The sequence below is a fragment of the Pezoporus occidentalis genome, unplaced genomic scaffold, assembly GCF_034315485.1.
Source record: "Pezoporus occidentalis ecotype Australia unplaced genomic scaffold, CSIRO_AGI_Poc_V1 ctg104, whole genome shotgun sequence".
Classification (NCBI taxonomy): domain Eukaryota; kingdom Metazoa; phylum Chordata; class Aves; order Psittaciformes; family Psittacidae; genus Pezoporus; species Pezoporus occidentalis.
The window spans coordinates 2,402,608-2,430,071 of NW_026912822.1; the positions used below are offsets into that span (position 1 = coordinate 2,402,608).

General features: G+C 42.0%; 1 protein-coding gene across 2 annotated transcripts in view; it reads left to right on the plus strand.

The window, feature by feature from the left end:
- The window catches only part of GSK3B (glycogen synthase kinase 3 beta), a 149,436-nt gene that overhangs the window by 88,861 nt on the left and 33,111 nt on the right, over positions 1–27,464 (plus strand). For both annotated transcript variants that reach the window (XM_062618906.1, XM_062618912.1), the window contains exons 4-7: positions 4,225–4,335; positions 8,238–8,368; positions 10,175–10,281; positions 20,119–20,216. In XM_062618906.1, the coding sequence (XP_062474890.1) occupies positions 4,225–4,335; positions 8,238–8,368; positions 10,175–10,281; positions 20,119–20,216 (447 nt within the window). The remainder of the gene's footprint in view (positions 1–4,224; positions 4,336–8,237; positions 8,369–10,174; positions 10,282–20,118; positions 20,217–27,464) is intronic.

Here is a 27,464-nt window from a genome sequence, read left to right on the forward strand (position 1 = left end):
AGGTACATGGTTGTAACCTGGGTAAGGACAATCTTGAGTGCAGCGCAGGCTGGGGTCTGCCCAAGGCGGGGAGCAGCTCTGTGGAAAGAAACCTGGGGGTGCTGGTGGACAACTCAGTAGGAGTGAACAGCATGCTGCTGTGACAAAGCAAGCATGCTGGGGTACATCAACAAGGGAATCACCAGCAGAGAGAAAGAAGCCATTATCCCACTCAACTGTGACCTTGTCAGGCCACCCTTGGAATATTGTGTTTAGTTTTGGCCCCCACTGTACAAAAATGATGTGGAGAGGCTGGAGAGGGTCCAGAGAAGGGCCACAAAGATCCTCCAAGCACTGGGAAGCCTGCCACGTGAGGAAAGGCTGAGAGAGCTGGGCTTGTTCAGCCCAGAGAAAAGAAGTTTTAGGGGAGACCTTATCACTATGTTCCAGTATTGAAAGGACGGCTACAAAGAAGATGGGGACTCCCTTTTTCCAAGGCGTCACATGGAAAGACCAGGAGTAATGTGTACAAGATACTCCTGGCCAGGTCCTGGTTGGATACTATAGGAAAAGTTTTCACAATGAGAACAATCAGCCACTGGAATAATCTTCTCAGGGAACTGGTGAACTGCCCAATATTGGACAGCCATAAGATTTGGCTGGGCGGCACGTTGGGACGTATAGTCTCGGTCATGCTTTGCCAGATGATCCTTGAGGTCCCTTCTGACCTGCTGATCCATGATTCTGTGGTAACCTTAGCAGCAAGCACAGGAGAATGTGGACGCATGTAAACATCTGACCTGCTGAAGAAAACTCTTTCTTTGGGATCTGTTCAATCCCAGACTCTTAAGGAGAAGCGAGTTACTTAATGACATCTTGTGTTTGCTTTCTGTCATTTACATGATGCAGTCTTCTCTAGAGACTTTTCTCTGCAGGGGTGTTCCAGAGGTGCTTCTGATGCTGAGGTTACCTTGATTTGTTCCCAGCCCAGCAGTTCTGAAATAGCAGTGTGGGAACAAGTTGTGTGGAATACATGGTGAGGTTTCCTGTAAGGGAAAGATAAACCTTGATCCTCCTGCTTGATCCTCAAGCAGTTGCCCTCATTTGGCAAGCTCTTGGAGCTAACCCTGTTTCCTACTGCAGTACATCTGGGTCACTGGAAAAATATGTGTTTAGGAGGAATGCACGAGGCAGGCAAACCAGCTTACATCATCCTCAGAGCTTGTCAGGCCACGACTGCTTCCTAGCTTGTCCTGAATCTTGTTCAGGGGAATCCAGGTAACTCGGATGTTATTTTCATCCAGTTCATGCTCACAGAGAAGAATGAGGGCTCTTGAAAATTGTATTCTGAGTGTTTATCAGATTTGCACCAGGAGGAGGAGGTAGGTCAGAACACTTGAATCATCTTTAATTCATGCAAGTAGGCATTTAGAGCACTTCTGGAGTGTCAGTTACTTGTGGCAGGAGTGGAATATGCAGCTACTTGTATAGCCTGCGCCATAAGCCCTGCCTTTATAGTTGCATGTTAAAGTTCTGGGTACATCAAATGGTACATCAAAACTTGTGTTTGTTGACTGGGGGAAAGGTAATTGTGTGACTTTATGTTCTAGATGATAATGTGTGATACACGTTTACAGCAATACCGTGCAAAACCCATGTGCTTTTTTCAGGGGTAGCATCAAAACTCACAGGCATTGGTGAGTGAGTGCAAAACCTCCATCTCTGCTGTTTTGGTGCCTTAAGTTTTTTGTGCTTGTGTTATGTTATGCATTGAATTAGTCCTATTTCCAACAGAACATAAAAATAAAAATGGAGGAGAGAGAAGCAAAGCAAAGGTGGTATGGACTAATAGAGTTCTGTAATTCTCAAAACTCACTGTTGTAAAGTAATGCAGAGAGGTTGTAATGATCAGATGTATGACTGTTTTACATGTCTCCCTTTGCTTTTACTATGAAAGGAAAATGAAACCACTATAACTCCATTTCTACTCGTTTTTCTCTCTAATCTTTAATGTAAATCTTTTTCATACATGGAACATGAACCTTTGAATGAAGTAAATTGACCTCAGTAACAGAGTGCTCTGTGCAGTGACTTGTTGCCAGTAAGACTTTCCCATCCTCCGAGAGGCAAGCTTTCAACATAAGCATCAGGTTGTATCTACACTGGATCAAACAGAATTCATATTCATGAGACTGTCTTCTCTCTTGGTGTACAGGTTGCCTTAGCAGACATAAGTTAACTTTGATTTTTCAGGACATTGGTTTTCTGTATTTTATAATTAATACCTTGAAAGCTCTGACCTAAGAAGAGGTGGTGGTGGGTTTTTATTGGCTAGAAGAGTCAGGGAAAGAAGAACTTCTTGCTGCAGGAGGGAGAGTGCAAGAGAACTGCATACGTGCATTTTAGCATACATTTGCACATCTGTGGAGTTCCAGAGGCATCCAGTATTCCCTCTGCACTGCTGATAGTTGTCCTTCCTCAGCCATTTCAAAAAGTTTGCTCTTCAGCCTTGTCCCCAGATTCCTTCATGTTGTTACCTAGCTCCTGGAATGGCACTGGAAGAGGCAGCAGCATAGGCAGGGTTTTGGAGGCTGCTGTTCCTTGTCTGTGTTGCAGAAGTACCATAAGAACATATATAAGTTAGTGGACCATTGTCATTTGTTTAGTACTGGTGCTATTACCAGAGTCATTTAAGCTATGATGTTAAAAAAGAGCATCTTTCTGTAGGAAAGAGTGATGTAGGCAGAGCTTTGCAAGGGGATTTGGCCTATTAGGAAGTATTGAAAAGAGCTATTAAAATGTCCTGAAAATACAAATAATGGTGAACAGACATCTTGAATTCTGAGTCTTTAACAACACACAGAACCAGCAGTTGTTTGCATATTGTCTATTCAAGGCATGTATTTTTCTGCATGTTACCATGTCTTTACTCGCTGGAGACTGCTGCTCTTTGCTGAGGCAGCACAGAGGTGAGTAAGGAAAACAAGAGCACTGTGAGAGTAACGCACCACACTCCACACTTGAAGTGACCTTTTAAAGTCACAGTAATGTTGTTAAATTGCTATAGCTAAATGAGGTTTGGTATTAAGATACCAGCCAACGGATCTGCTAGCAAGGGGCTCCACTTGAAGACCTGGGAGTTCTGTACTGTTTCCATCCATGTAAAGTGTCTATGTATTGTCTTCCTCTACAGAAAGATCTAGCTGTTAATACAGCAAGTGCAGGAGAGGTTACTTCTGATTAATTCACCTAGGTTTCAAAAGTAAGATTTCAGGTTGATGCAGTTAATTATACCCACCCCCCACCACCCCTCAGCATAGATGTAGTCACAGTCCTGATGAGATTTGCACAGAAGACTGCATTAAAATATCAGAAGTATTTTTAAGACCTGTTTTACTGCTCAGAGTTCCCAGTTCCACAGTTAGGCAATGTGATTATGGTACTTTGTCATTTAATTCCTGTTTGTTCTTTCTTTCCTTTGCTGACGTATTCTGTAACAAAGTACCTTATAATAAAGCTACTTTTGTTGTTCCTCTGTGTGAAGTTCACATGGACCTCTAACCTGATCCTTGGTATCAAAATTGATACTCAAGTCTTCGGCTTGTTCTGTTTTGCCATGACTGTTTGTACGTTTAAGTTAGAGATAACTGGGACATGAAAATATGCATGAACAGAATAGGTAAAAATGGTAAGACTGGCTTATGCTCTATGAATGATTAGTATGTATTTTTAATGCCTTAATAGTTAGGAATTCAGTAAGATCAAAGTAACAGTTCTGAAAGATGCAGGGGTTTTAAAGTTTATGTGTGTGTGCATAGTTGTTGAGGAGTGAGTTTGGTGTCTTTAAATTTGCACTTGTTGGATTCTGCTGGCTAAGGGACTGACGAGTTAATGGATTGCTTTAAATAATGATGCCAATGTCAGCTTGAAATATCTCCGAATGAAAATACTGAGCAGAATAAGTATACCCTTGTCCCTGTTTGTAATCAGAAAATGCCTCGTGTTGGAGACCGTATTCATTAATGTGACCTTAAACTTATGTTTGGCTTAAGTATAGTGCACAAATGCAAAGCCTGAAGGAAAAAACAGTTTGGTGGCAGTTCACGCTCCCACTAAAGACATGTACTTAAAATGTCCACAGCTTTCTCATCCCTGTTGGTTTCTTTGAGTGCTTTAATTGTACTTCATGCTTCAAATCTATTGCTGATTCTCTTTTTCTTTTTTCCCTTCTCTGTTTTCTTTCAGAAAGATGAGGTGTACCTCAACCTGGTGCTGGACTATGTTCCTGAAACAGTATACAGAGTTGCCAGACATTATAGTCGGGCCAAACAGACACTCCCTATGATTTACGTCAAGGTAGGTAACTGATAGTTGTCGTTAAGTGAAGAAGAATATCATAGGAATAAACTCTGTGGATACCTCTTTCCTGACATAGTTTTCTCACATTTTTAGGAGCATATACATCATGAGGCAAGTTAAAAAAAAGATACTGGAATGATTGTTATGACAGAGGAAAGATAGGAGAGGCTTCAAGCACTCTCAAAGTCTTGGAGTGGGTGGGGGAAGCTGAGTGTGAGAGGAGTTCTGGGCTTTTAAAGTACCTTGGAGACTGACACCAGCCAGATGAGCACCTTCAGTTTCCTGAGGAGATGAAGACACAGTAGTACAAAGGTCAGGAACTGGAAGAGGTTGTCAGGAAGAATAATGTCCTCTTATCTGTTGTATTACCCTTTTCCTGGCCTACGAGTAAGAGTTCATGTGCTTCTGTTGGGGGCATGAAGGTCATAGTTTTGTCCCCATTTGGAGCTTGTATGCACAGTGTAGCCTCAAAACCTCACTTAAGTTGTCTGTGTCTTTTGTTGTCTTTTACAAGATAGTTAATGAATAAAATTTCCTTTTTCTCTGTAAAACTGGGACCTATTTGGGTCTTGTAGTTCCATTTCATACAGTGTGGTGACCACAATCCACATGTGAATGATCACATTTTCACATGGCATTAACTTGCTAACGTGGCACCAAAGTAAGACTAAATGGAAATAAGCCACAAATATTCCTGATTCTTATTGATTCCTCCCTAATCCTCTTTAAAAGCCTAATTCTTAACATGATAGTGGGGTTGAGAAAAGAACATGAATTTGATTGTAAGAAAATGAAAGTTATAGAGGTGAAAGCTACAAATAGTAATTATTCCAATAATGAAGTGTTGTGCCACAGCTGTATACGCATTAATTGTGAATGGCATGTTTCTGCAGTATCCACCTCTGGAGCCTGCTTTTAAGGTAGACTGAGAGAGTTGGGGCTGTTCAGCCTGGAGAAGAGAAGGATGCATGGTGACCTCATAGCAGCCTTCCAGTATCTGAACGGGGGCTATAGGGATGCTGGGGAGGAACTCTTCATTAGGGACTGTAGTGACAGGACAAGGGGTAATGGGCCCAAACTTAAACAGGGGAAGTTTAGATTGTATATAAGGAAGTTCTTTAGTATAAGGGTGGTGAGGCACTGGAATGGGCTGTCCAAGGAAGCTGTGAATGCTCCATCCCTGGCAGTGTTCAAGGGCAGGTTGGACAGAGCCTTGGGTGAGATGGTTTAGTGTGAGGTGTCCCTGTCCATGGCAGGGAGGTTGGAACTGAATGATCTTAAGGTCCTTTCCAACCCTAACTATTCTATGATTCTATAATACCATCCAGTTTCTACTGCAAGGTCACACTGTTTGGTCTGTTGGTAAACAGCTTCAGGTTTATATGTACCCCAAAATCTGTTGGCTTAGCTTTTGATAAATGATTTATATAACTTTTGTCAGCACTCTTGTCCTAATTGCTCTTCATTATGGGAACATGGGAAAAATTGTCCTTACTTATGCTTTGAGAGAAAATTCTGCTTCAGCTCTTTAATCTTCCTGTCTGCTTGGGACTTCCCATTCCAAGCAGCCTGGAAGGCTGTTCTTATTTTTCTGGCAAAGCAAGCCTTTCTCATGATTCTGTATTTAAAAAGATCGTGTTACCTTGATGTCATAAAAGCTTTTGCAATTCCTGAGCCATCTTGGCTACACAAAAGGCAGATCATACCTATTTGTTCATGTTTGATTGGTACCTAGGTAGGCGGAGAGGTACTTACCCTGGGTAACAACAAAGCTGTTAAAGAAATGCAGGGAAGCTTTTCTAGTAATCTACTTACTAATTTCTGTTTGTAACTTCTAACATGCTGGAAGAAATTCTTGGAAATGTTGGTTTTGCTGTGGGGAGATGAAAAACATACCTTCTAAATCCCGCGTGTGTCAACTTGACTTCTCAAGTTAGAGCAATCTCTTGCGTTATTTTGCAATACACTTGCACAATACATAGGTAACATGTCAAAAACCGTGTTTGTTTGCTTTCCTTTGTGCACAGTTGTGGTTTTTAAAAACAAATATGAAAACCAAACACCTAGAGCCAAAATTCAAATGATTCTCCTCCCACTCCTCAACTTCTCCCCACCGAACAAACAACAAAAAACAAGGGAGAGAAAAAGTGTAAAGACAAAGATAGTGGTGAAAGTGCAGCAAACATGACCTGATAGCAGTATCTAGCAATTGCACCCAGTTTTAGGCCGTTAAAGGTGAACTGTGGAGAATGTGCTTAGCAAAGGGAAGTGTGGAGGTGCATCTCCAGTACTGTGTCTTGCCTGTAGCTTGATTTTTAAATGGAACCTTATGGGGGATGCAACAAAGATAAGAAATAACCAGGCAGCCTGTTGTCAACTTTGAAACAGGGCTTCCCATGCCTTTATGGCAGTATATGCTATATGACCCTAATTGTATCCAGCAGCTCTGTATTCTCTATAGCTGAAAGCGTGTAGGTCCAGCAGCTGGACATCCTCCCCTTGTCCTGTGGTCTTGCCACCTGATGCTCTCTTGGCTTTGTATCATCTCCTCTTGCAGTATTCATCCTTGCTAAGGGTTTAGCCAGCCTTAGAAAGGGGGAAGAGAAAACTTTCCCTCATCATACTTGTTTGCTGTGCCTTGCATAAGATTATTCTGAACAGTTGGTTTTATCTGCCTTCTCTTTTTGCCCAGAGATTTGAAATTAGAATGAGTCTATCCCTTCACCAAGAGAAACTGGGAGATTCAATCAACTGACAGGCTGAGACACTACTGTAGTCCTTGGATGACATTTAGTATATCCTAATAACTTCATCAACAGAAGGGTTTTCTTTGGTGTTTGGGGTGGTGGTTGTTTGGGTTTATTTTAGTTGAGTGTTTGGATTTAATGGGTTTTTTATAGTTCTTGTTTAATAAGCTGTAATTCTTCATTTCTGTGAAGAAGCTGGTTTATGAAGCAAACTGAAACACTTGTTGTATGTTTTCTGTGACTACTATTATTTATAACTGTGGAAAGCTGCACAATTACTCTTTTTTGAGTTGTGCTCATTTTGGAAAAAGGGCAAAGGAACAAATTTGAACTGCGTGTGTGGGTACGTGTGTCCTGGGTTCCGCAGTGGCAGTCATGTTTTTCCTTTGTGTTAGCTGGTACAGTGCTGTGTTTTGACTTCCAGTTTGAGAACAGTGTTGGTGAAGCCGATGTTCTCGGTTGTTGCTAAGTGATGTTTACCCTGACCAAGGACTCTGTGGGGCTCATGCTCTGCCAGGGAGGAGGGGAGGCTGTGAGGAAGCAGAGACGGGGCGCCTGACCCGGGCTGGCCGGGGAGGTATTCCATACCACAGCACGTCATGCCCGGGGTGAGGGGTAACTGGGAGTTACCCGGAAGGACAGGGGCTTCCGGGTGGAGCTCATTTCTCTTGGCCGGTGGTATCGTATTCTCTTCCCTTGTTATTTTCCCTTATCATTGTTGTAGCTGATAGTAGCGGTGGTGATTTGTTGCTGGACTGTTTTTGTCTCAACCCGTAGGAGTTGCACTCTCTCGATCCTCCTCCCCGTTCCTCCGGGAGCGGGGAAGGGGAGAGCCCCGGTGCGGGGAGGCGGGGGGGGGAGACAGACAGGGACCTCGATTGTTGTCAGCTCGGCACCACTCACTGGGAGTGAGTGAACAAGCTACCTGACTGGGTTTAAACCACGACAACGTGGCAAAGGATGGGTGAACAAGACATGCAAATACCCAATCATCTTCATAGCACTAACATGCCTTCAGTAGGGTCATCTTTTAGTGTGGGTTTTTGTTTTGTTGGGTTTGTTTTTCTTTTAATAAGGGCTTATGTTAAAATAATTGTTTCCTCTGTTTCTGACTGGAAAAACCATGCCTTACGCGCTGTTTCTTTGTTCCAGTTATACATGTATCAGCTGTTCCGGAGTTTAGCCTATATCCACTCCTTTGGGATCTGCCACCGGGATATAAAACCACAGAACCTCTTGCTGGACCCTGATACAGCTGTTCTAAAACTCTGCGACTTCGGAAGGTAAGTACATCTGTGGCCTGAAACCTGGTAAGAAGAGCTTCCTTCAGAGTGAACCTGGGTACAGCTTTGCAGAGCAGTCCTCTCTGTTCTCCAGGAGGCCCTCATCTGTAGTTTTGAAAGAGAAGTTATTGATACTCATGTTTTCCTCTCAAAATAAGTTCATGTGAGAGAGAGAGGCATAAAGGATATCAAGAAGGGGGGAATTTAAGTTCAAGCCTCTTATTTATGAAGGCATTAGGAAAATAAATACACTGTCATATAGGTGAAGTACACCACCATGGAAAAATATAACCAAATATTAGGGTGAAATGTGTTTGGGAAAGAGAGGGCAGGCATATTGGTATGATAACCTAAAAAGGCTAATGTTACACTTTATTAGTCTACTTGTATATACACCAGTTGACTTAATATTTCAAATACCATAAGAGGCTCAAGATCAGAAGCAACAATTCTAATTGAAGCTCTTAGTGAGCTGTATCATAGTTTCCCATGTCACATTTATTTCCAGTTTTTGTTGAAGTCAGTCACCTTTAGAGTCCAACCCCCATCCTAGAACTGATACAGAAATTTGGGGAGTCCACATTGAGACAGGAGACAGATTTCTCTCTTGGAAAGTTCTGTCTTCAGATTGTGGTACAACTTTGCAGACTAAAATAGTTAGGGCATATGTGTGAGAGGTCACAGAAGCTGCTGTTGCTAAATTAGTTTGCCCATACTGAGTGGGAATGTCAGATGGTGGCTATTCAAGCAGGACATCATCATGCCTCGTGGCTTGGGAATCTCCTTCTCGGCTCTACCTCTCACCAGTGCTGGAACAAAATGGGAATTGTACTGAACTCAAAAGTAACAATGCATAAAAAGATGGTTCTTCCTCTGTGCTAACACGGAAACCAGTAGGAATTTGTTAATTGTTATTTCTATGTAGAAAGTGGAAAACTGAGACTTTAAAACAGGCTAAATGGGTGGTGGGAGTCCTTCTTCCCTGAAAGGCTGAAGAACATTTCACTACTCGTGTCTGGAAGGCTGGACATATGATCTGGCTGGCTTGCCACTCTGCTGGGTTTGGTGCTACTTAGTTGAATGTCTTATTTCTGAAAGGGCAGTTTTTGTCTTCCACCTCCTTTCTGTCCAACACATGGGGCTAATTAAGAAAAAAGCATAGCATGTTCATAGACTCATGTTCTGAATGTAATGTGCTCTTGTGTTGCTTTATTTACTTCCAACATTAGTGATTGGGCCAGTATTGTTAGATCCTTTGTGCCTGATCTCTTGCAGTATAAATGAAGCCTTCATGTTAATTGTGGCACATTAACATGTGACTGCAGTGGCAAAGGTTTTTTTTCCTTTGTCTCTTCCTAACACACTCCCTTAAACAGCAGAGAGTTAGAATATTGTGATGGAATGTTCAAAACAAACCAAACCAAACCCCACTCTTAGTTCTGGTGAGTATCCAGAGCTTTTGAACCTTAAAAGGGAACTGTGTTTGACTGAACTGTATTCTGTTCTCTTTTTCTTTGTAAACAAACCTTTGTACCTGGCAAAAGACAGCTGCCAGCCAAAAATCTGACCCTATTTATCACCTAATCTGTAGGCACAATTTCTTTGGCTAAGTCCAGTGTAAGGTAGCTGGTGGATTGAACTGGTTTCATGGTAAATCATTTGAGTTTATGGCTTTCATCAGCTTAGAAGAACATGGTACTTCAGTATTTAGGAATTGGAGTGAGTGAGGAGTGCCAGAGCAGCTTAATGTGGGTCTGCACTGCAGTACTGTAGAACTTAAAGGTTATTATTTTGTTTTCTTTACAGTGCAAAACAGCTGGTTCGTGGAGAACCTAATGTCTCATACATCTGCTCTCGGTACTACAGGGCACCAGAGTTGATCTTTGGAGCCACCGATTATACCTCCAGTATAGGTATGTATGTGTGTGTGTGTTAAAATCTATACCAACTACATGAGTTTGTATTCTGTAGTTAAGTTTTCCAGAGTTAAGGAAGTTCTGTAGTTAAGGTTTCCAGAGATCTTGGATGCAATCCTCAGAGGCAGAATTTTATTGTAAATGGTCAGGTCACACTTCTTAATAACATACTCGCATTTTGTACACAGCTGCTGTGATTTTGATGCCTTTGTAGATTTCCATGTCAGTTACATTAGGAAAGGGGCTTTTTTAATGTATTAAGAGAAATCTGATTTCAAACAAAACAGAAAAAATTCAGGTAGGTCTGCCAAGTAGTTTAGAAGTAGATACGAGATCTCAAGCCAGAAAAGCACTTTGATGACTTAAAACAACTGTAAAGAATGACTGTACAAATATGGACTACTGCCTCTTGATACACTGTGATTTAGACACATAGAATTCTGCAATGCTACTTACTTGGGTTTTAGCAAAGAGTTGTTTGGTTGGGCAGGGGGGTGAGAAATGTAGCCTGATGATTGGCTTTAAACAATCTTGACAGGTTTAATGTATTACATACAGCAGTCTTTCTGATTTGACTTACTCTGTGAGCTTCTTCTGTCCTTTAGTCGTTAATTTTGAACACAAAGAAGGTGACTTTCTAATACCTGGCACATAGGTGTGTCATGGAAGTTAACTAGGGAAGCTGGAGGTTTTGGCAGAGGACAGGGAACAGGCAGGTTTTCTTACAGTGGAGTCCTAAAACTGAATTGCAGAATGAAAAGTCCTAAGACTTAACAGCAGTTTGTTGGGTGGTTGTGGATAACTTCTCAGGTTTCTAGTCAAAGTATTCCCCAGACTCCCTCTGAGTGCTAGGGTTAAAGAGGCAAGATTTGGCTTTCAAGTTCCCCAGTATTGTGCTAAGCTTTTACCTTGCTTATGGACCTGAGTCACTTAGGCAAGGTTTAATATGTTCAAGAAGATTTGAAGATCATGATTAAATCTTGGCAGAATATTGTTTATAACCAGTTACAGTATGTTTAGAGTTTGTGTGTTCTAACTGGTGTTAGAGGCTGGCTGACTCATTCCAACTCCAGTTCTTTGAAAAGAAGTGTTCCTGAAGACTTACCTGCTCTAGCTAGTGTTTTTTTCCCATTAGTTATTCTTCAGTATGTATTGTAGCAACATTTGTGCATCTCCCTGGTAGAAAAAAGGAGGCAGAACCGTAAGAAGTCTGGGAAAGTAACGGCACAATGAAGATAAAAGGGCAGAACTTACTTAATGGTTGGCTGCTGCCAAATGTGACAGCCATGGCCCTACTCTTCCTTGCCTCTGGATTTTCTAGCTCTCACAGTTTACTGTTTAATACACCAATTCACCTTCAGCTGACAAGAGACATTTGGTTATGTTAACATTCTGCTACCATCAGTGAGTTGAATCAGCATTACTGTGTGGTCTGATAAGCAGCAGAGCCCAGGTAGAAGCAAAGTGAGAAGAAGACAGCTGATCCTGGCTGACATCGTTTTTCCAGCTGAAAGTGAATAGATTGGCTCAGCTGCATTATCAGAATGCAGTGAGGCAACTTGTTCCCAAGGATAACTGCATAAAGGAGGGCTTTAGGTGAGCACAAGCGACTGCTTTATAGATAAGCATGTAAATTGCTCTTGTTCCAAAGTGATAGTGACTTTAATCTCGCACTGTTTCGCAAAGCTCTTTTAAAAAGTTGCTCATTCAGTTGTTTTTTGTTGTTTCAGTTTTGCTCTTTCAGTTGTTCAGTTTCTTCTTACCTGCTGGTCTCTAAAACAGCTGTAATAAAAATAGGATTCTGAAGTGAGGAGTCCATTTTCCACTTGCCAAAAACATCATGAATTTCAGTCAGTGGTCAGACTTCGTTGTGTTCTCCCCCACAAAACCACCCTGTTTCCCTCACTCAAGCCTGAAACTTGTAGAGACTACCTTGAAAATGAGGTTCAGCAGGTACTCCTTCCTTCCTGTCCATTTCCCCTTCCTTTTCCTTCTCAACAGAAGCTTTGCATTTGAGAACTGAGAATTAACTAAATGTTTTTACAGACTTTACAGTTTACCAGTGTTCTGCAATATGCTGGTGATTTTAGGGGTTTAGTTTTGTGATGCTGCTGTATCCAGCGGTGGTAAATACCAGGATATTCCTTCATTCTTGTTAGGTAGGCAGCAATAGCACTTAGTGAAAACTCTTCCCCGTTTCACATAGGATTGCTCATCCAAACTCAACCAGCATTCTTCCTACACCAGCCAACAAACACTGATGGGTTTCTGACGCAAGAGGTAGAGGAAGGAACATTTAATTACCAGTACTTTATCCACAGCTCAAAGTATAGGGGACTGTGAAACTCTTCAGTCTCCTTTCTTGGAAAACACAGACATGCTTGTGTTTCCTAGTTCTTGTTTCCTTCTGAATTGCTAATGCAACAGCCCTTTCCTGCTATTGGGTCTCCTTATATATGAATCCACTTATGTGTGGTAGCAGAAACTGAGTTTACATGTAAGGTAGAGATCTTCACTTCTTTGTTTATATACACTATCTTAAAACTACATGAAAAATAAGTGTAGAATGTGGTGCCAAAAAGTGTTCTGAGTAGAACTTTGTGTGCATTATCTGCAAGGCATCCACTCTTTTCATAACGTTTTTGTTGTTTGCTAACATTACTGTAGGGCTTATGATTAATAACACACTGCTATATAGTCATTATTGGAAGTGCTTTTTAAGCTTAGGCAGTGGCACTGTGGTGGCCCAAGACTGATGGTACAGCCAGCCTGCATCATGACCCTTTCAGTAGTTCTTCATCTTGTTTAGCACTGTAATCAGGACTTGCATTAGGCTGTCTGGCTTCATCGAGGTTGTCTTCTAACACCTGAATTTGTCCTTGCAACATAACTTGCTCTTCAATTAGCAGAAACTAAATTTGGTTCCAGGATGTCTTTTCATCCTGGGTGTCACAACAGAACTGTCAGCTGGTGTTTTAACTTTCAGGATCTTGGTTATTTCGTGAAAGTGTATGACTTATATTTAACCTGAAAGGTACCTTAAAAAAAGCCTCACAGCCAGGGTAGTGTTTGTTGCACTTTCTGTCAAGTACTAAATTGGTGCAGTGCAGTATTTAAATACATACTGTAGTGAAAGCAGCATCAAAACACATTTGTTGCAGTTGATGCCTCTGTGTGTGCCATCCAGCAGACCTGGGACTATAGTTAAAATAATGACCTGGGAAATGACCTGTTCAGGTTTTTAAATAATCCCTGTTGCCAAATAGCTACAAATCCAGGCCCATAGCAGCTCTGTTGTCTACCTGCCTTACAGCTTCAGGGATTTATAAAGTGATTCAGAGCACCCTGAGGAGAAGGACTTGGGAGTGTTGGTTGACAAGAAACTGAACATGAGCTGCTTCACTGTGTGCTTGAGCCCAGAAACCAGCTGTGTCCTGGGCTGCATCAAAAGGAGCGTGACCAGCAGGTCGAGGGAGGTGATCCTGCCCCACTTGCAGCACTGTGTGCAGTTCTGGTGTCACCAACACAAGAAGGAAGTGGAGCTGTTGGAGCGAGTGCAGAGGAGGCCACGGGGGTGATCAGGGGCTGGAGCACCTCCCGTATGAAGACAGGCTGAGAAAGTTGGGGCTGTTCAGCCTGGAGAAGAGAAGGCTGCGTGGGGACCTCAGAGCAGCTTCCAGTGTCTGAAGGGGGTCTACAAGGGTGGTGGAGAGGGGCTCTTCATCAGGCACTGTAGCAATAGGACAAGGAGTCATGGGTTCAAACTGAAATAGGGGAAGTTCAGGTTAGATACAAGAAAGAAATTCTCCCCTGTGAGGGTGCTGAGGTGCTGGCATGGGGTGTCCAGAGAAAAACTGTGGCTGCCCCATCCCTGGCAGTGTTCAAGGCCAGGCAGAACAGGGCTTGGAGCAATCTGCTCTAGTGGAAGGTGTCCCTGCCCTTGTCAGGGGGTTGGAACTAGATGAGCTTCAAGGTTCCTTCCAGCCACTCTGATTCTTCTGATTTTTCAGTGGTTAGGCACAAGCATTCATATCAGTTGGGTGCCTTTATAGCTTGGGCCTTCATTCACGTTTGACTAGCAATTCTGCAAGTGTGTGCGTGTCCCTCTGGCTTGCTGGGCATGGCACGCAGTTTTGTTCCAGCAGCTCATTTACAGGAGGGGTGTTTTTTTGCAAACCAAGCCCTTCGGCTATCCCTTGACAGCATTTTGGCTGGAGCTTCTTCCTTGTAGGTCTGTGTGTGTGTTATGCCATTCCAGAGTATGTTGCTAGCATGTTGCTGGCTGCACTGGTCATAAGGGTGCTGCTGCCTGCTGAAAGAACTGTGGGATAGCTGCCCACATTTCCCTGCAGTGTTCTGGGACAAACATAGGCGCTGGAGCAGGGGTGGGTGCAGATGTTTCTGTTGCTACGTGATCTCTTTGTATAAAAAGAAGCTGCACGGTTAAGCTTTACATCCATGACGTGCATTGTTTTACTAGGTTAGTGATGGGGCAAGGGAGGGCTCACTAGAATGTGGCACTGCTTTTAGCTAATAAAAAAGTCTGCTGGTCTCCGTGTGTTTCTCTGTCCCTGTGCTGGCGGGAGTTGAGAGTTCCAGAGGGAACATTTATAGCCACTGGCAGGGAAAGATTGATCTGCGTGGATGTATTGCTGGCTTTTCTTGGGGTGTCCAAAAATAGGTATCATGAAGTTATTCATTCACTTTCCCAGCAAGCACTTAGATGGAGGGAGAGAGTATTTCATCTCAGCAGTCTGGAGCAGAACCTCCTCTGGAGGCGTGCGTAGTTGGGCTGTCTCAGGCTTTCTTGGGGAAGAACCATCACGAGGTGTGTTCAGCACCTGTCACCAAACAGTGAAAAGGGTTTCTCTCTGTCTCGGATGGCAACTTCCAGGGCTGAAAATAAGCATGTGTGTTAATTTACTGAACTATTCTGTCACTTCTTGTAGTTTCATCTCTTCATTGCAGAACAGAGAGAGATACATGTGTATAGGTTTTGTTCCAAACACTGGAACAAGCATGGCTTTCCAAGCATTTTCAGGTTTCAGCCTAGTTCTGTCTCCATGATCTGTGGTTGCTCAATGTGCAGAGCTTGCACTGATGTAGTGTGTGTGCCCATAATCCAGAACTCTGTTCTTGTTCTGACACCCCAGGAAGTGTTCCAAACAAGCAGCAGTAAAGAGCACTTTGGGCTCTGCTATTTGGCAACCTCATAGGGCTGTTTTTCTGACTCCTGATTTCTTCCCTGCTAGTTTGTGTCTGCAGTTTCCAGAGCAGTAACTTTGAGTTGTCTGCAAAATGGAGGAATTCCATCAAGACCAAGGAATAGTGACACAAAGATAAATAGATGAGGGAAAATAAACATAGGTAAACATGGCCTATAAAGTGTCAGATAAAGGAAAGGTTATAATTGTACTAAAGAGATAAGAGCAGGCTCGACTTTCTTCCCTCCCTTCTTTCCTTCCTTTTTCTTTCCATCCTTCTGTCCTCCAGATAACAACTTAAAGGAGCTGGAATGTAATACAATGAATGATGCTCATGCCATGACGAAGAGGGCCAGCTTCTCAGCTTAGAAAGGCAGAATCTGAAATCACAAAAATGAAACTGGCAGATAGGGTATTCTGTCCCAGACAACTGGAAATGGCCATTGCCCACTCTTAGAATTAAAGCTAAGGAGTGTATTTTGCATATTGTCCTGCTGGATGCCTCTTCCTGAACTAAAGAGAAATTTCTTTTTTTTACCTTCTCTAATGCTGCAACAGCATTCAAAAGCCAGGGCATTGTACAGATTATATTATTAGACAAGTTAATATCCACCTAACAATTGTGATGAGCAAGAAAGTAATAGAAACTTAAGAAAAGTTTTGTAGTGTAACAGGCCACATGAATTTGTGTGCTTAAATTAGTGCAGATAGGCCACATCATGATGGTGTTTCTCTAAGTGTTCTTCAGTCTACAAAAGAGTTGGCATTAGCTGCTGTTAGAGTGTGTGAAAGCTATCTGAAGTAAGCTTATTTGAAGGTTGCTTTTGGCTGGCGGTTGCATTTACAGTCCATATTGTTTAGACTACATCTCACCGAAGGTATGGAGAAAGTAACCTTGCCTACTTTCTTCTACTTAAAGTTAATAGCTTTCAGCATTTTCTCCTAAAATTTCACATTGTTCCAACTAGTTTGGCTTAAGGATGATTTGTTAATTTGTTTTCAATGAACAAATCAATGTTTAGGGTTCTCTCTTGTCTTCTTTAAAATTAGCTTAAAGCAGGTGAATGATAGTCGTATTTTGCCTAAATTAAATTGCACATATTAAAAAGGAATAGTTCACAATCATGGGAGTAGGTAGTTGCACCAGAAGCTTGCTCTGAAAGATTATTACCCTATAATAATTTGAGCTGTGACTGTGCTAAGGCAGAAAAGGGTCTGGAAAGGAGCTGTCAAAACCTGATACGAACTACCTTATCACTTCTCTTAAGTAACGTGTCTTTAAATATAGAATGTAGTACATTGTTTATGTCAAGCTTGAGAAAAATGTTACCATCCTACACCCAAATTTTAGTCCTTTTAAAGCCAATCCCATAAATTCCATCAAGTTCTGCAGAGGTGCAATTTCCCAGTTGCTTCCTTATTCTACATAGCTCACGAGAGCTGTAGAAACACCTATGTAAATGGCGTTTTGTTGCTATCCGTGCTTGGAGCTGCTGCAGTTAGCCTCTGCTCTTTGGCTCTTTGTTGAGGATGCTTCAGGGGTTTGTTCACTTCCTTGCCCAGGGAACGTTGCCCAAGTCCTAATTTGGAAGTTGGTGAAATTACAATCCTGGAAAAAAAAGTTGGGAGTTTTAGAATGCCTGTAGCTTATTTCAGTGTGTGTTTAAAGTATTAGCAAGGAAAATGAAGTAGGCTTTTAATAAAGAGTTAGGTTACCCAATTTGGAAGGTGTCACTGCATGAGGGAAAAACTACACAGATTTCCAGTGGATGAGTTTTAAGTTTGATGGTTTAAACCCATCGCAAATGCAGCTGCTATTCCTCAGACATCCCCACCACTTCCCTCATGGCCTCCATTCTTTCTTTTTCTCCTTTGTCCCCCTGTGATGCCCTCATCTGTCTCATGTACCCTCTGCTGTTCTTGCTTGAGCAAGGACCTGCCCATCCTTCAGCTTGTTGGCAGCTCTAGTGTGGCAGAGTGGGGGCAAGCCTGACACATCCCACAGGGATGAGCCCCTCCCATCCTCAGCAGCAACACTGGTGCATGCTCTCCCTGCTGTTTTTACAAAGCTTCAGTCATGGATTTGGGTCTTTGGCCTTTCAGACTTCACTGAAATTGACTGGGGAAGTGCAAAAGCATTTAGGGAGCCTGGGAATGGATAAGCCAGAAGAAAGCCAGCTTCATGGAGCAGCCAGACCAGAAGGTCATTTAAAACAGTTTTAAGAAGCCACAGTCTAATTTGAAAAAGCTCATGCTAGCATAGTTTCAACATTTGTAGAGGGGGTGAGTTGTTAATACTGACTTGCACCAATCCAGGGCTGACACTGAGAGTATGTTGTGACAAATACTTTTCCTTCCCATATGTTGTTTCTTTTTCAGTGCAAAATAAGGGTTGAAGTTGTACATAATCATTATAGCTTTGGGGTACCATTTGTTTTGTATACTCAGTGTAAAGGACTTCACTCTTTCAAATCCCTTTAAGGTGCCTTTAAATAGACTTCTGAGTTCCAGTACTCTGACTGCTTAGTACATTTAATCTGTTTCTTCAATACTTGTGAAGAAATCTGTGCTACCTGTTGAACTGTTGTATAATTTCCTCTAAACCCGGTAGGCATGGGATGACATACAAAGTGATTCTTTGATTCATGTTTTTGTTGTGTGTGCCAGTCCAACAGCAGGGGCTATCAGGGAGAAACTTTGTTTAGCATTCAAATACAATTAAGTGTTCTTTTGTTGTCCAAAAGAGATCAATCGTGTTGTGACCGTATCAGCTTTTATTAAATATGACTAAAAGATCAAAATGCGTAATCCGGTATGTTTGCTTCTTTGATACTCAGGACTCAAACTGTGCATTATTTCTGGCTGCTGTTCATACTGTTGTTTTAGGATAAACCCTGATGCGATGTTTGTACTAAGGCATTATGTAGAAATGCACCTGTTTGACACAAAAGTGAATACCTTGAAAGCTGCAGTTACGAGCAGTTGAAAGCTGCAGTTATGAGCAGTGGTTTTTGTCCACTGTATGTTCCAATTGAACCACATCTTTCTTGAGAAAAGGGGAAGGTATTTTTGCATAGCCCCTCTCTTTCATTTAGAAATGGGGGAAGGAAAAGTCTGTTTTAACAGGTTATTTCATCATCAATCTTGATATTCTGAAAGTTTGGGGGTGTCTTGTTGGATTTTATTTTTATTATTAGCGATATCATTATTATTTATTGTTGTTATTGTTTGCATCAGTCTGTAGTGGTTATGACAAAGTGATAATAGGCTGTTTAGAGAACTGTCAGAGACATTTTCCTTACACAGGCCTTTAACCATAACTGACAGTGTTATGTATATCGTGCTCCCCAATGGCATAGTTTAAATACAGTAGAGGAATAAGGATCTCTGTCATAATGTTATCTCAGGCTGGAACAGGCCTCAGGAGATAAATTCTCTGGGGGTTGAGTGCTGATGATGCTGTTGTTTTGGGGAGAGAGGTTAGCTTGTAAAAGTAGGCAAGGATTTCAAATGGAATCAAGGAAAGAAGGATGGAGGGGGACTGGTTTTGCTCTTTTCTTGTTTGGGGCATCACAGTATTGTAGGCTTTGCAAATCTTCCATTAAACTGATTGCTTGTTTGAGGCTGGATTTTAGTGTAAGGCTTCAGATGTGTGTTGAACAAATGAGGACTTTTTAGAAAGCCTAAATAGTCTGGTTTTGGAGAAGCAGTTATCTCTGCATCTGGGGGCAATACTTTTGCTGTGTTGAGCAGCTTAAATATCAGTATTTAGTGTGTAGTTCCAGCAGATTCTCAGAAACATCTGTTACACAGTGCTTACTGCATTTGCTTCATTAGATTTTTCATTTAAATGAACTGTGTTTCAAAATTAAAATGCTATATTCTGTAGTACATTTAGATACATTCTTAAGTTGCTGTTGTAGTATGTAATGGTCTTATTTTTATGTAAGATATACCTGTAATTGATTATGAAAGCTTTCTTCCTGTGAAGGACTAGCTGCTAATGACTACTTGTGGCTTTTGGTGTACATATGAACATTAGTTGATGGCTTCTTTTGAGGATGCTGTTGACCTTATCTAGACTTGCAGTTTTGCTGTCCAGCCAACCCTGCAAATGGAATTAGCATAAAGATTAGGTCTGAGTGTGACTGAGTTAGGGAGGCTGTCTCTCAGATTATGTACTGCAGGATACAAGTGATACTTGCAGCACAGGTTCGTCTGCTGATGGATGAAAAATTGAGTCTATTCATCAGTCAGAAACAGTAAAAACATCAGCCATTGTCTAATCAGTGGTTTAAAAACAACACAGGGTTTGGGAAAATTCCCAATTTTCAGATGGCAAATGCTCTCAGATCTTTTCCCTACATGTTTTAATGTCAATAAATGATGGCATTTAACATTCTTCCCCAGTTCTTATTGTCTCATGGTTTGATTTCTAAACCTGCTCACCGTTGCTTTATGCTAGGTATCTTTTTTCTAGGAATGTGTTTTATTTTTAGCTGTGTTAAATACTCTATTAAACATGGCAAAGAATAAAGTAAGTAGCTTAAAATTGCTGGGGTTTATAGAAATTGCCTAATATGTACCTTTTACTGATACCTTTCCCTTTCCTCTGCTTTCCCTTTTTCAGATGTGTGGTCAGCAGGCTGTGTATTGGCTGAACTGTTACTAGGACAACCAATCTTTCCAGGTGACAGTGGTGTGGATCAGTTGGTGGAAATAATCAAGGTATGGAATTTTAAGTGTTGCTTTGACTGCATTATTCCTTAGGAATCAGCATGAAAGCATGCATTGGTATAAACTTGCTAACATACAAAATTCTGTCACTATTGTACAGGGTGCTGTGTGTAAACCATGTTTGAGAACACTTCTCATGCTTTTTTTCAGACCTTGATGATCTTTGTTTGCACCTCTTGCAGTCATGCATAATGATATGTCATCTTTTAACTATGCAGGGTTTTTTTTCCTCTCTTAAAGAATTGCACTTCCAATGTGCTTGGAAATAGTGCTTACATACTGAGCCAATATTTATTAATGTGTGATTTTAATTCTTTAAGAATCTGGCTCTTTTTCCTTTGTTGTATGCAGTTGGTACTTGGCTTTGAAAACAATGTTATTAAATCTCCTTGTGCCAGATATGTAGCCTTCTTCTCTTCCTTAGTTCCTTCCAGCTCTTGGATGTGAGAGGTGAGACAGGGCACTCCTTTTTGCAGATGCAGAATCGAGAAATTTAGGGCAAAAAGATCTTCCACCTAGAGAGTCTTGTTTTTCAAGTGGAAAGGCCTAATGTTTCAGAATACATAAGATTTGTGTATCACTTGTGTCTGAACACATCTTGATTGTTTTGTTTGGTGAGCTGTGAATATTCTGTGATTCTCAAATTAGAGGCACGGAAGACTAATTCCAAGTTGTGTCAGTTTACACAGGAAACACAAGTGGAAAACTAGAGTTGCTCTCAGAAATAGGGCTGATGGTGGCATAAGTGACATTTTTATCCTTTTGAGAAGTGTCTTGGAGCAGTGTGCTGCTTTCTGCTACACTGCTTTTGCAAGATGTGAGGTGATCCCTGTGGACACTTCAGGTGGCCGGAGTGTCAGTGTGCAAGAATCTGTGGTGTTTGCCTTCCAACATGTTCAAAAAGTCCTGTTTTGCTTCTTTATTAATCTCTGCAATCTTGAGGAATTAGATCCAATAATTTTTTTGTAATTAATGGTGAAATTCCTGTACGTCCTGTAAGTTTAAATCGGTGACGAGTGCTGTTCCTCGGTTCACTATTGGGACCGATCTTGTTCAACATCTTTGTTGGTGACATGGACACTGGGACTGATGCACCCTCAGCAAGTTTGTGATGACACTGAGCTGCGTGGTTCAGTTGATACGCTGGAGGGAAGGGATGTGATTCAGAGGGACCTTGACACGCTTGTGAGGTGGGCTGATACCAACCTTATGAAGTTCAGCCAAGCCAAGTGCAAGGTCCTCCACCTGGGTCAGTGCAATCCCAGGCACAGCTAAAGGTGGGCAGAGAAGAGATTCAGAGCAGCCCTGCAGAGAAGGACTTGGGGGTGTTGGTTGATGAGAAACTGAACATGGGCCAGCTTCAGTGTGCGCTTGAGCCTGGAAACCCCTCCGTGTGCTGGGCTGTCCCCCAGAGTGTGAGCAGCAGGTTGAGGGAGGAGATTCTCCCCCTCTGCTGCTCTCTGGGGAGACACCCCCCTGCAGTCCTGATCCAGCTCTGGGGCAACAACACAAGAGGGACATGGAGCTGTTGGAGAGAGTCCAGAGGAGGCCATGGAGGTGCTGCGAGGGCTGGAGCAGCTCTGTCTGGAGACAGACTGAGAGAGCTGGGCTGGTTCAGCCTGGGGAAGAGAAGGCTTTGGGAAGACCTCATAGCATGCTTCTGGTACCTAAAGGGGACCTACAAGGAAACTGAAGAGGAACTTTATGCTTTTGTAGCCTCAGTACAGTTGAAGACATACCCAATTCTGCAGCATAAAAGTTGCCAGAAATGTGAAGTCCTCGGCACAGCATAAAACATGAGGTTGTATTAAATTCTATTTAGGATTCATTTTAAAAAATGTTTTTACAGATGGTGACCACCTCTTCCATTTGCTGCCACAGAATACTACTATTTAAAGCTTTTAATGTTGCACAGACTTACTTTAATGTTTGCTGGCTGTAGGAGAGGCAGAGCTGTGGGATCTGAGAGTTGTAGAATGGCAGTGAACTTTGTAGGTTGCAGGTTGGAACCTGTGAGCTGCTGTTCGACTACTTTGGAGTTACTCTTTTCAGATACTTTCCTTGGAACTGTCTGAAACTGTGAAGGGCAAAGAAAATGCAATAAACTCCCCCAAAAGGGCCGTAGTAAAGTATTTATCCACACATTTGGAAACACATGATTTTCATCCCTTAAATTTACTTGATTCCATTGCAGGAGAGGTCAGCTTAGAAACTTTTCTGTCAGTTCAGGATGACTGAGTCACAGTCACTCTCACAGAACTTGAGCCAGCATAAATCTTCCAGTTGTCTCTTCAGTTGCTTACTCAGCTTTGATTATTCAGACTTCATTTCACAGCACAGCACTTGGATGTTGCACCTGGGTATGGAGGTTTTTTTGCGTTAGGCTGGAGAGTAACTTCCAAATGCCATCGCATTAAACTGGTCCTTCCTTCTCATGCAGTTCTTGGTGACATCCCCTTGGTAGCTGTGTTTATGAAGACAGAATTCTTGGTCTGTGTCAGTCGGTACGGCTTGTCCTCCCTGCAGGCTGCATGCCCAACATCCGCAGTCCCTTGCAGCATCAGAAGCATTCTTGGCTTTTGTCAGATTTTGAATCACTTTCAGCAATCTTCGTGTAGTTTCATTTCAGTCTTGCACGATCTTCTCCATCCAGTTGTACCTGGAGCTTCTCCAGGCCTATGGCATATTTTCAAACTGCTCTGAAAAACTGTGCCCCTCTAGAACCACAGCATCATGTTCATGTGAATCAAGAGATGGTCCCTTTCTTAGCTGCTTTTTCTCTTGTTCGTATTTCTTTAAAGTCAGCCTTTCCAGATGTTCTCAGTCTGGCTGGGAGAGATTGATCTTTGACCACTTACCCTGACAAAATGATACTCGATATGGGGAAATAACTGTCTTGGAGTTCCATCTGAAGAAATAATTTAACCCAAGTACATTCTTCTTGAATACTTACGCTATTACAGGAGAGAAATGATGTGCTGTGCTTTTTCCAAAGTTTGATCTCAAATGGTGACTCTTCCTCCTTATTTTTAGCTCTTGCTAGCTATTCTGATGTTAGGTTATCCCACTGCTGGGAATATCTCAAGTGGGTAACCCAATATATTCATTAAAATTCATGCCCCTGCTGGCTTTTGAGTGACATCCCCTTCAGAAATATGCTCAGTTGAGCTGAGTGCAGCTGGAAAGAAGGATCTCTTTGACCACGGGGCAGACTCCTTCATAAATCTCCAACCTTGTGCATGCAGCTTGCAGTGCAGCAGGAGGTGTCTTCAGGCCTGCCATGCCCCCTGTGAAAGCTTGGGGACATTCCTGCCCACCCCCAGCTCTACAGCACCCTGAAACCATCAAATTAAAACTGGCTGGGGTATCCCTCCCCAGACTAAAGCATCTTAAACCACGATTCCTGTAGGCAGTGGTTACTTTCTTATTCCCTTTGCAAAAAGGGAATCTCGGAAGCATATAATGGTTTTGTTTCCAAGATAATTACTATCTTCTGAAAGGTTCCGTTTAGTATCTTTCCCCTCCTCCCCTCAAAAGTGAAAATAAATGAAGACTCATCTGTCAGCAGAAGGAAGCAGCAAGAATTGTCTGAGCAGCCCTGGGACACAGGGAGGATAGGAACTGCCAATCTGTCTCGTGTTGTCTTCACCAGAAATGTTTTTTCCATATGCTGTAATCTTAGAGTATGAGATGCATCGACTGACTTGTGAAAACCAGAGGAAAGGAGTTGCAGGGTATCTGATTAGGGTTTTTTTGGTTCCTCCTGGACTGAGAGATTATTCTTTGCACCAAAACTTGGCTTTTCATGTTCATTTAGGGGAAATAAAATCATCTTCCTATAGTTTTCTGAGTTGGGGGGGAAAGGAGGAGAAAAGATATCAAAAGACAAACTCAATAGTATCAGGAATCCTATCCATGTGTAACTTTTTGGTCTCTGACAGTTTTACTGAGCCAGATGCTAAGTATAAACTGCAATTATAATATATGGCTCATGCTCAAATGTCAAGGTACTATTTTGGGCTCAGTTTTTGAAATAAAGCAAATTCAGTCACAGTAGTTAATGGGGAGAGAGGAGCTGTCTGTTCCGGGAGAATAAGCCGTAGGAGAACGCCTTTCATTTTATTGGACGTGGTCCTGCGCTGTGGACCTTCCTCAGCAGGCTTTCACGTGGTCCTCTCTCCTCACCCCTAAGGGAAGACTCCTGGCATTTTAATTCCCTGATGTCCCCCCACATCACAACTTGGCTGTTCCTGTGCTTCAAGTAATTTTTCACTTCCAGGGCTTGCAGGCAGGCAATGTAAAAACGTTGATGAGCCATTATAGTCATGTCAGCAGTGACAATGGGTTTCTTCCTCTTCCTGATGTATAGCTGCTCTTGTGTTTGTGAATAGAAGAAATCTCTATATTTAGTTGGCTTTCATTTGGTTTGACAAGAGTGTTTTGAAAGAAAGTGTATATAAAATGGGCAAGTTTCTTTTCTACCACAGTCCTCTTGACGTATTACTTCAAAAGTTGACCCGTGTTTACTGCTTCAGATGTCTACACTGTGAATTTTCTCAATAACTATTTGGCACACCTCTCCCAACTTTCTGAAGAGGTGCAGACATGTTTGTGGAAGTATTAATTATGCCATCTGCTAAGCCATGCACACCAGACTTCCTGGAGCACGATTCCTCATAAACTTGCTCTGTTTTCCCGGGGAAGATCACTGTACCACCATGTAACCATGGCTTTCTGGAGGTTTCTGATTTAAATAACTGCCTTCCCCTTCTCCAGTTCAGTCTTTACCAGCTGGAGCTTCTGAACCCTTGGTGTCCCTCTGCTTTTAACTGATTTTTACATTTGGGCTAAGATTTATCAGTATTGGTGGTTTGTCAGAAAGGGCCTTTATTCCACTGGGGCTTATTGAGACCACTGCAGTTGCCCCTTCCTCCTGTGTTGCTCAGTGGTGTGGGTATGGTCATCAATAACTTGGTGCAGTTTTGCACAGTGAAACCAGGTGTGAACAGCAGCTGTCTGTGGTACTGGGGTGTAACTACGGTGTCTTTTGGAGCTGAATATCCTCCTATTTAAATTTACTTGGAAGAACATAAAATGAAGATCTTTATTTGTAATCAAATTCAGGGTTTATTCAAGGTTCATAGGTCTCTGCTTCTTGTATGTTAAGGATGCTTTTATTGGGAAATAGTAGCTTTTCTCCAGTTGCTTGATAAATGTATCATTACCCTTCCTTCACTAACCTGTTCCTGGAATAAAAAATTATCTGGGGAGCTTCATCCATTTACAGATTAATGTCAAAGGAAAACTTTCAAGAAAATACGTGGGAAACCTTTTCTGTTCAGGTTTTGTCCTAAGAGAACCAGAGCAGCATTTGTCTTCTCAGCAAGCATATTCTCTAGTTAATTGTAGTAGATATTTCTTTATTTTTACTCAAGGGATGATGGTTCTGACAGATGGGAAGGAAGAGCAAAGCTAGTTCAGCTGTTGACTTCATTTGCAGGAAAATGCCTGCACAGAAATACCTGAAGGGAAGGAGCAAAGAAGAGGGAGCCAGGCTCTCTGCTTTGGTATCCTGTGACAGGGCACAAGTTAAACCATGTGAAATTCAACCTGAACACAAGTAGATGACATATTTTTAATGCGAGGGTGGTCCAACAGTGGAAGCTGTTTCCCATGGAGGCTGTGAAATCTCTGTCCTTGGATATACTCAAAAGCCATCTAGACATGGTCTTGGGCAACCAACTCTCGCCATTGCTGCTTGTACAGGGAGGTTGGACCGGGAGACCTCCAGAGGTCCCTTCCAACTTCAGCAGTTCTGTGATGCAGTGAAACCTCTCTCCAAGGAACATCAGCTCCATAGTATTTTCAGAGTATAGCAAGAGCAGCTGTTCCATGGAGTAATTCTGCCCAAAATGTGCAAATTTATGCTTCTCCTTTGCATTTCAAATGGAAAGAACAGTCACAGACAGGGTTTTTCTTTCAGAAGAGAGTTTTGCCCAATTTTGCAATAGCTTAAATGGTTGCTGTTACTCATCAAGGTTATTTGAATGTATTCCTAATATACTGAAAACTCTGTGTGAATAAGTGAGGTACAATTTCAAAACCATGCAGCTGACAGTGTTGGTTCATTGAAGAAAGGTCCACTACAAGATCCCTTCCAGATATGTCAAGTACTGGTACAATTTTATAGCTTGTCGGTGGATTCATCCCACATTTGTTTTTTGGATTGTGATTTGAATTAGTCACAGACTTCCATTCTTCTTCCTGCCTGTTTTCATTTACCCTATGTTTTCTGTTTGGTCTTGGGTTGAGTTTTTTGGGAAGATGGGGCTTGGGTTTTTTTGGCTTTGTTTTGTTTGGGGTTCTTTTTGGTTGGTTTTTGAGGTTTTGTTTTTTGTTGTTTTTTTTTTAATTTTTGCTCTAATCTGCCTTCAGTACAGACTGGAAGCACAATCTGACTTTAGAATCCACAGAGAATAAAGTAAATACACTGAGTGGCTGATACAAGTCGCTTTTTCTTTTGTAGTTAACTTTGTGTGTCAGAGGCTGCTATGGAACTGAAAGGTCAGGTGATTTCTTTCAGCTAGTATGATCTCTCTTCAGTACCTGTTTTTCTAAGCATTCATGAAACCTTCAGCACTGTTGCTGCCTGTTCTTAAGGGTTGCTCCCTTCCATCATAGAATCATAGAATAGTTAGGGTTGTAAAGGACCTTAAGATCACCTAGTTCCTACCCCCCTGCCATGGGCAGGGACAATCATGTGGAGTTATAGCTGTGTCCTTGGTGAAATAGTGTATGAAGAGACATTGCCCTTGCCTATCTCATCTGAGTTCTCTTTAAAGCTACAGGCATGTTTTAAATGAAGAGACTTGCACCATGTAGGCTTCTGTTCTGAGCAGCTGTGGCAACTGAACCAGTTTGCTGAATTTTGTCTGTATTTAAAGAAGAACCCAACTACTCTTTGCCTCTTCTCAGGAAGGCTATTAAAGGAATTTTGGAGGAGGAGGAAGAGGGTAAAGAAGGTAACCATGCCTTTTATGAAGTCCTGTTTATACTAGGGAGGCCTAAAACGTAGCCTTTAGAAATGGTGGGAGAGCAATACAAGTTAGTCCTAATTGTTCAGGAAGTTAATTTAACTAACCGAAAATACTCCCAAAGTTTTGGAAGTGGCTTTTGTCCTGAACCAGGATGAAAATAATATTTGCAGGAGTGAAATCTCCTCATCTTTTACAGCTGGCA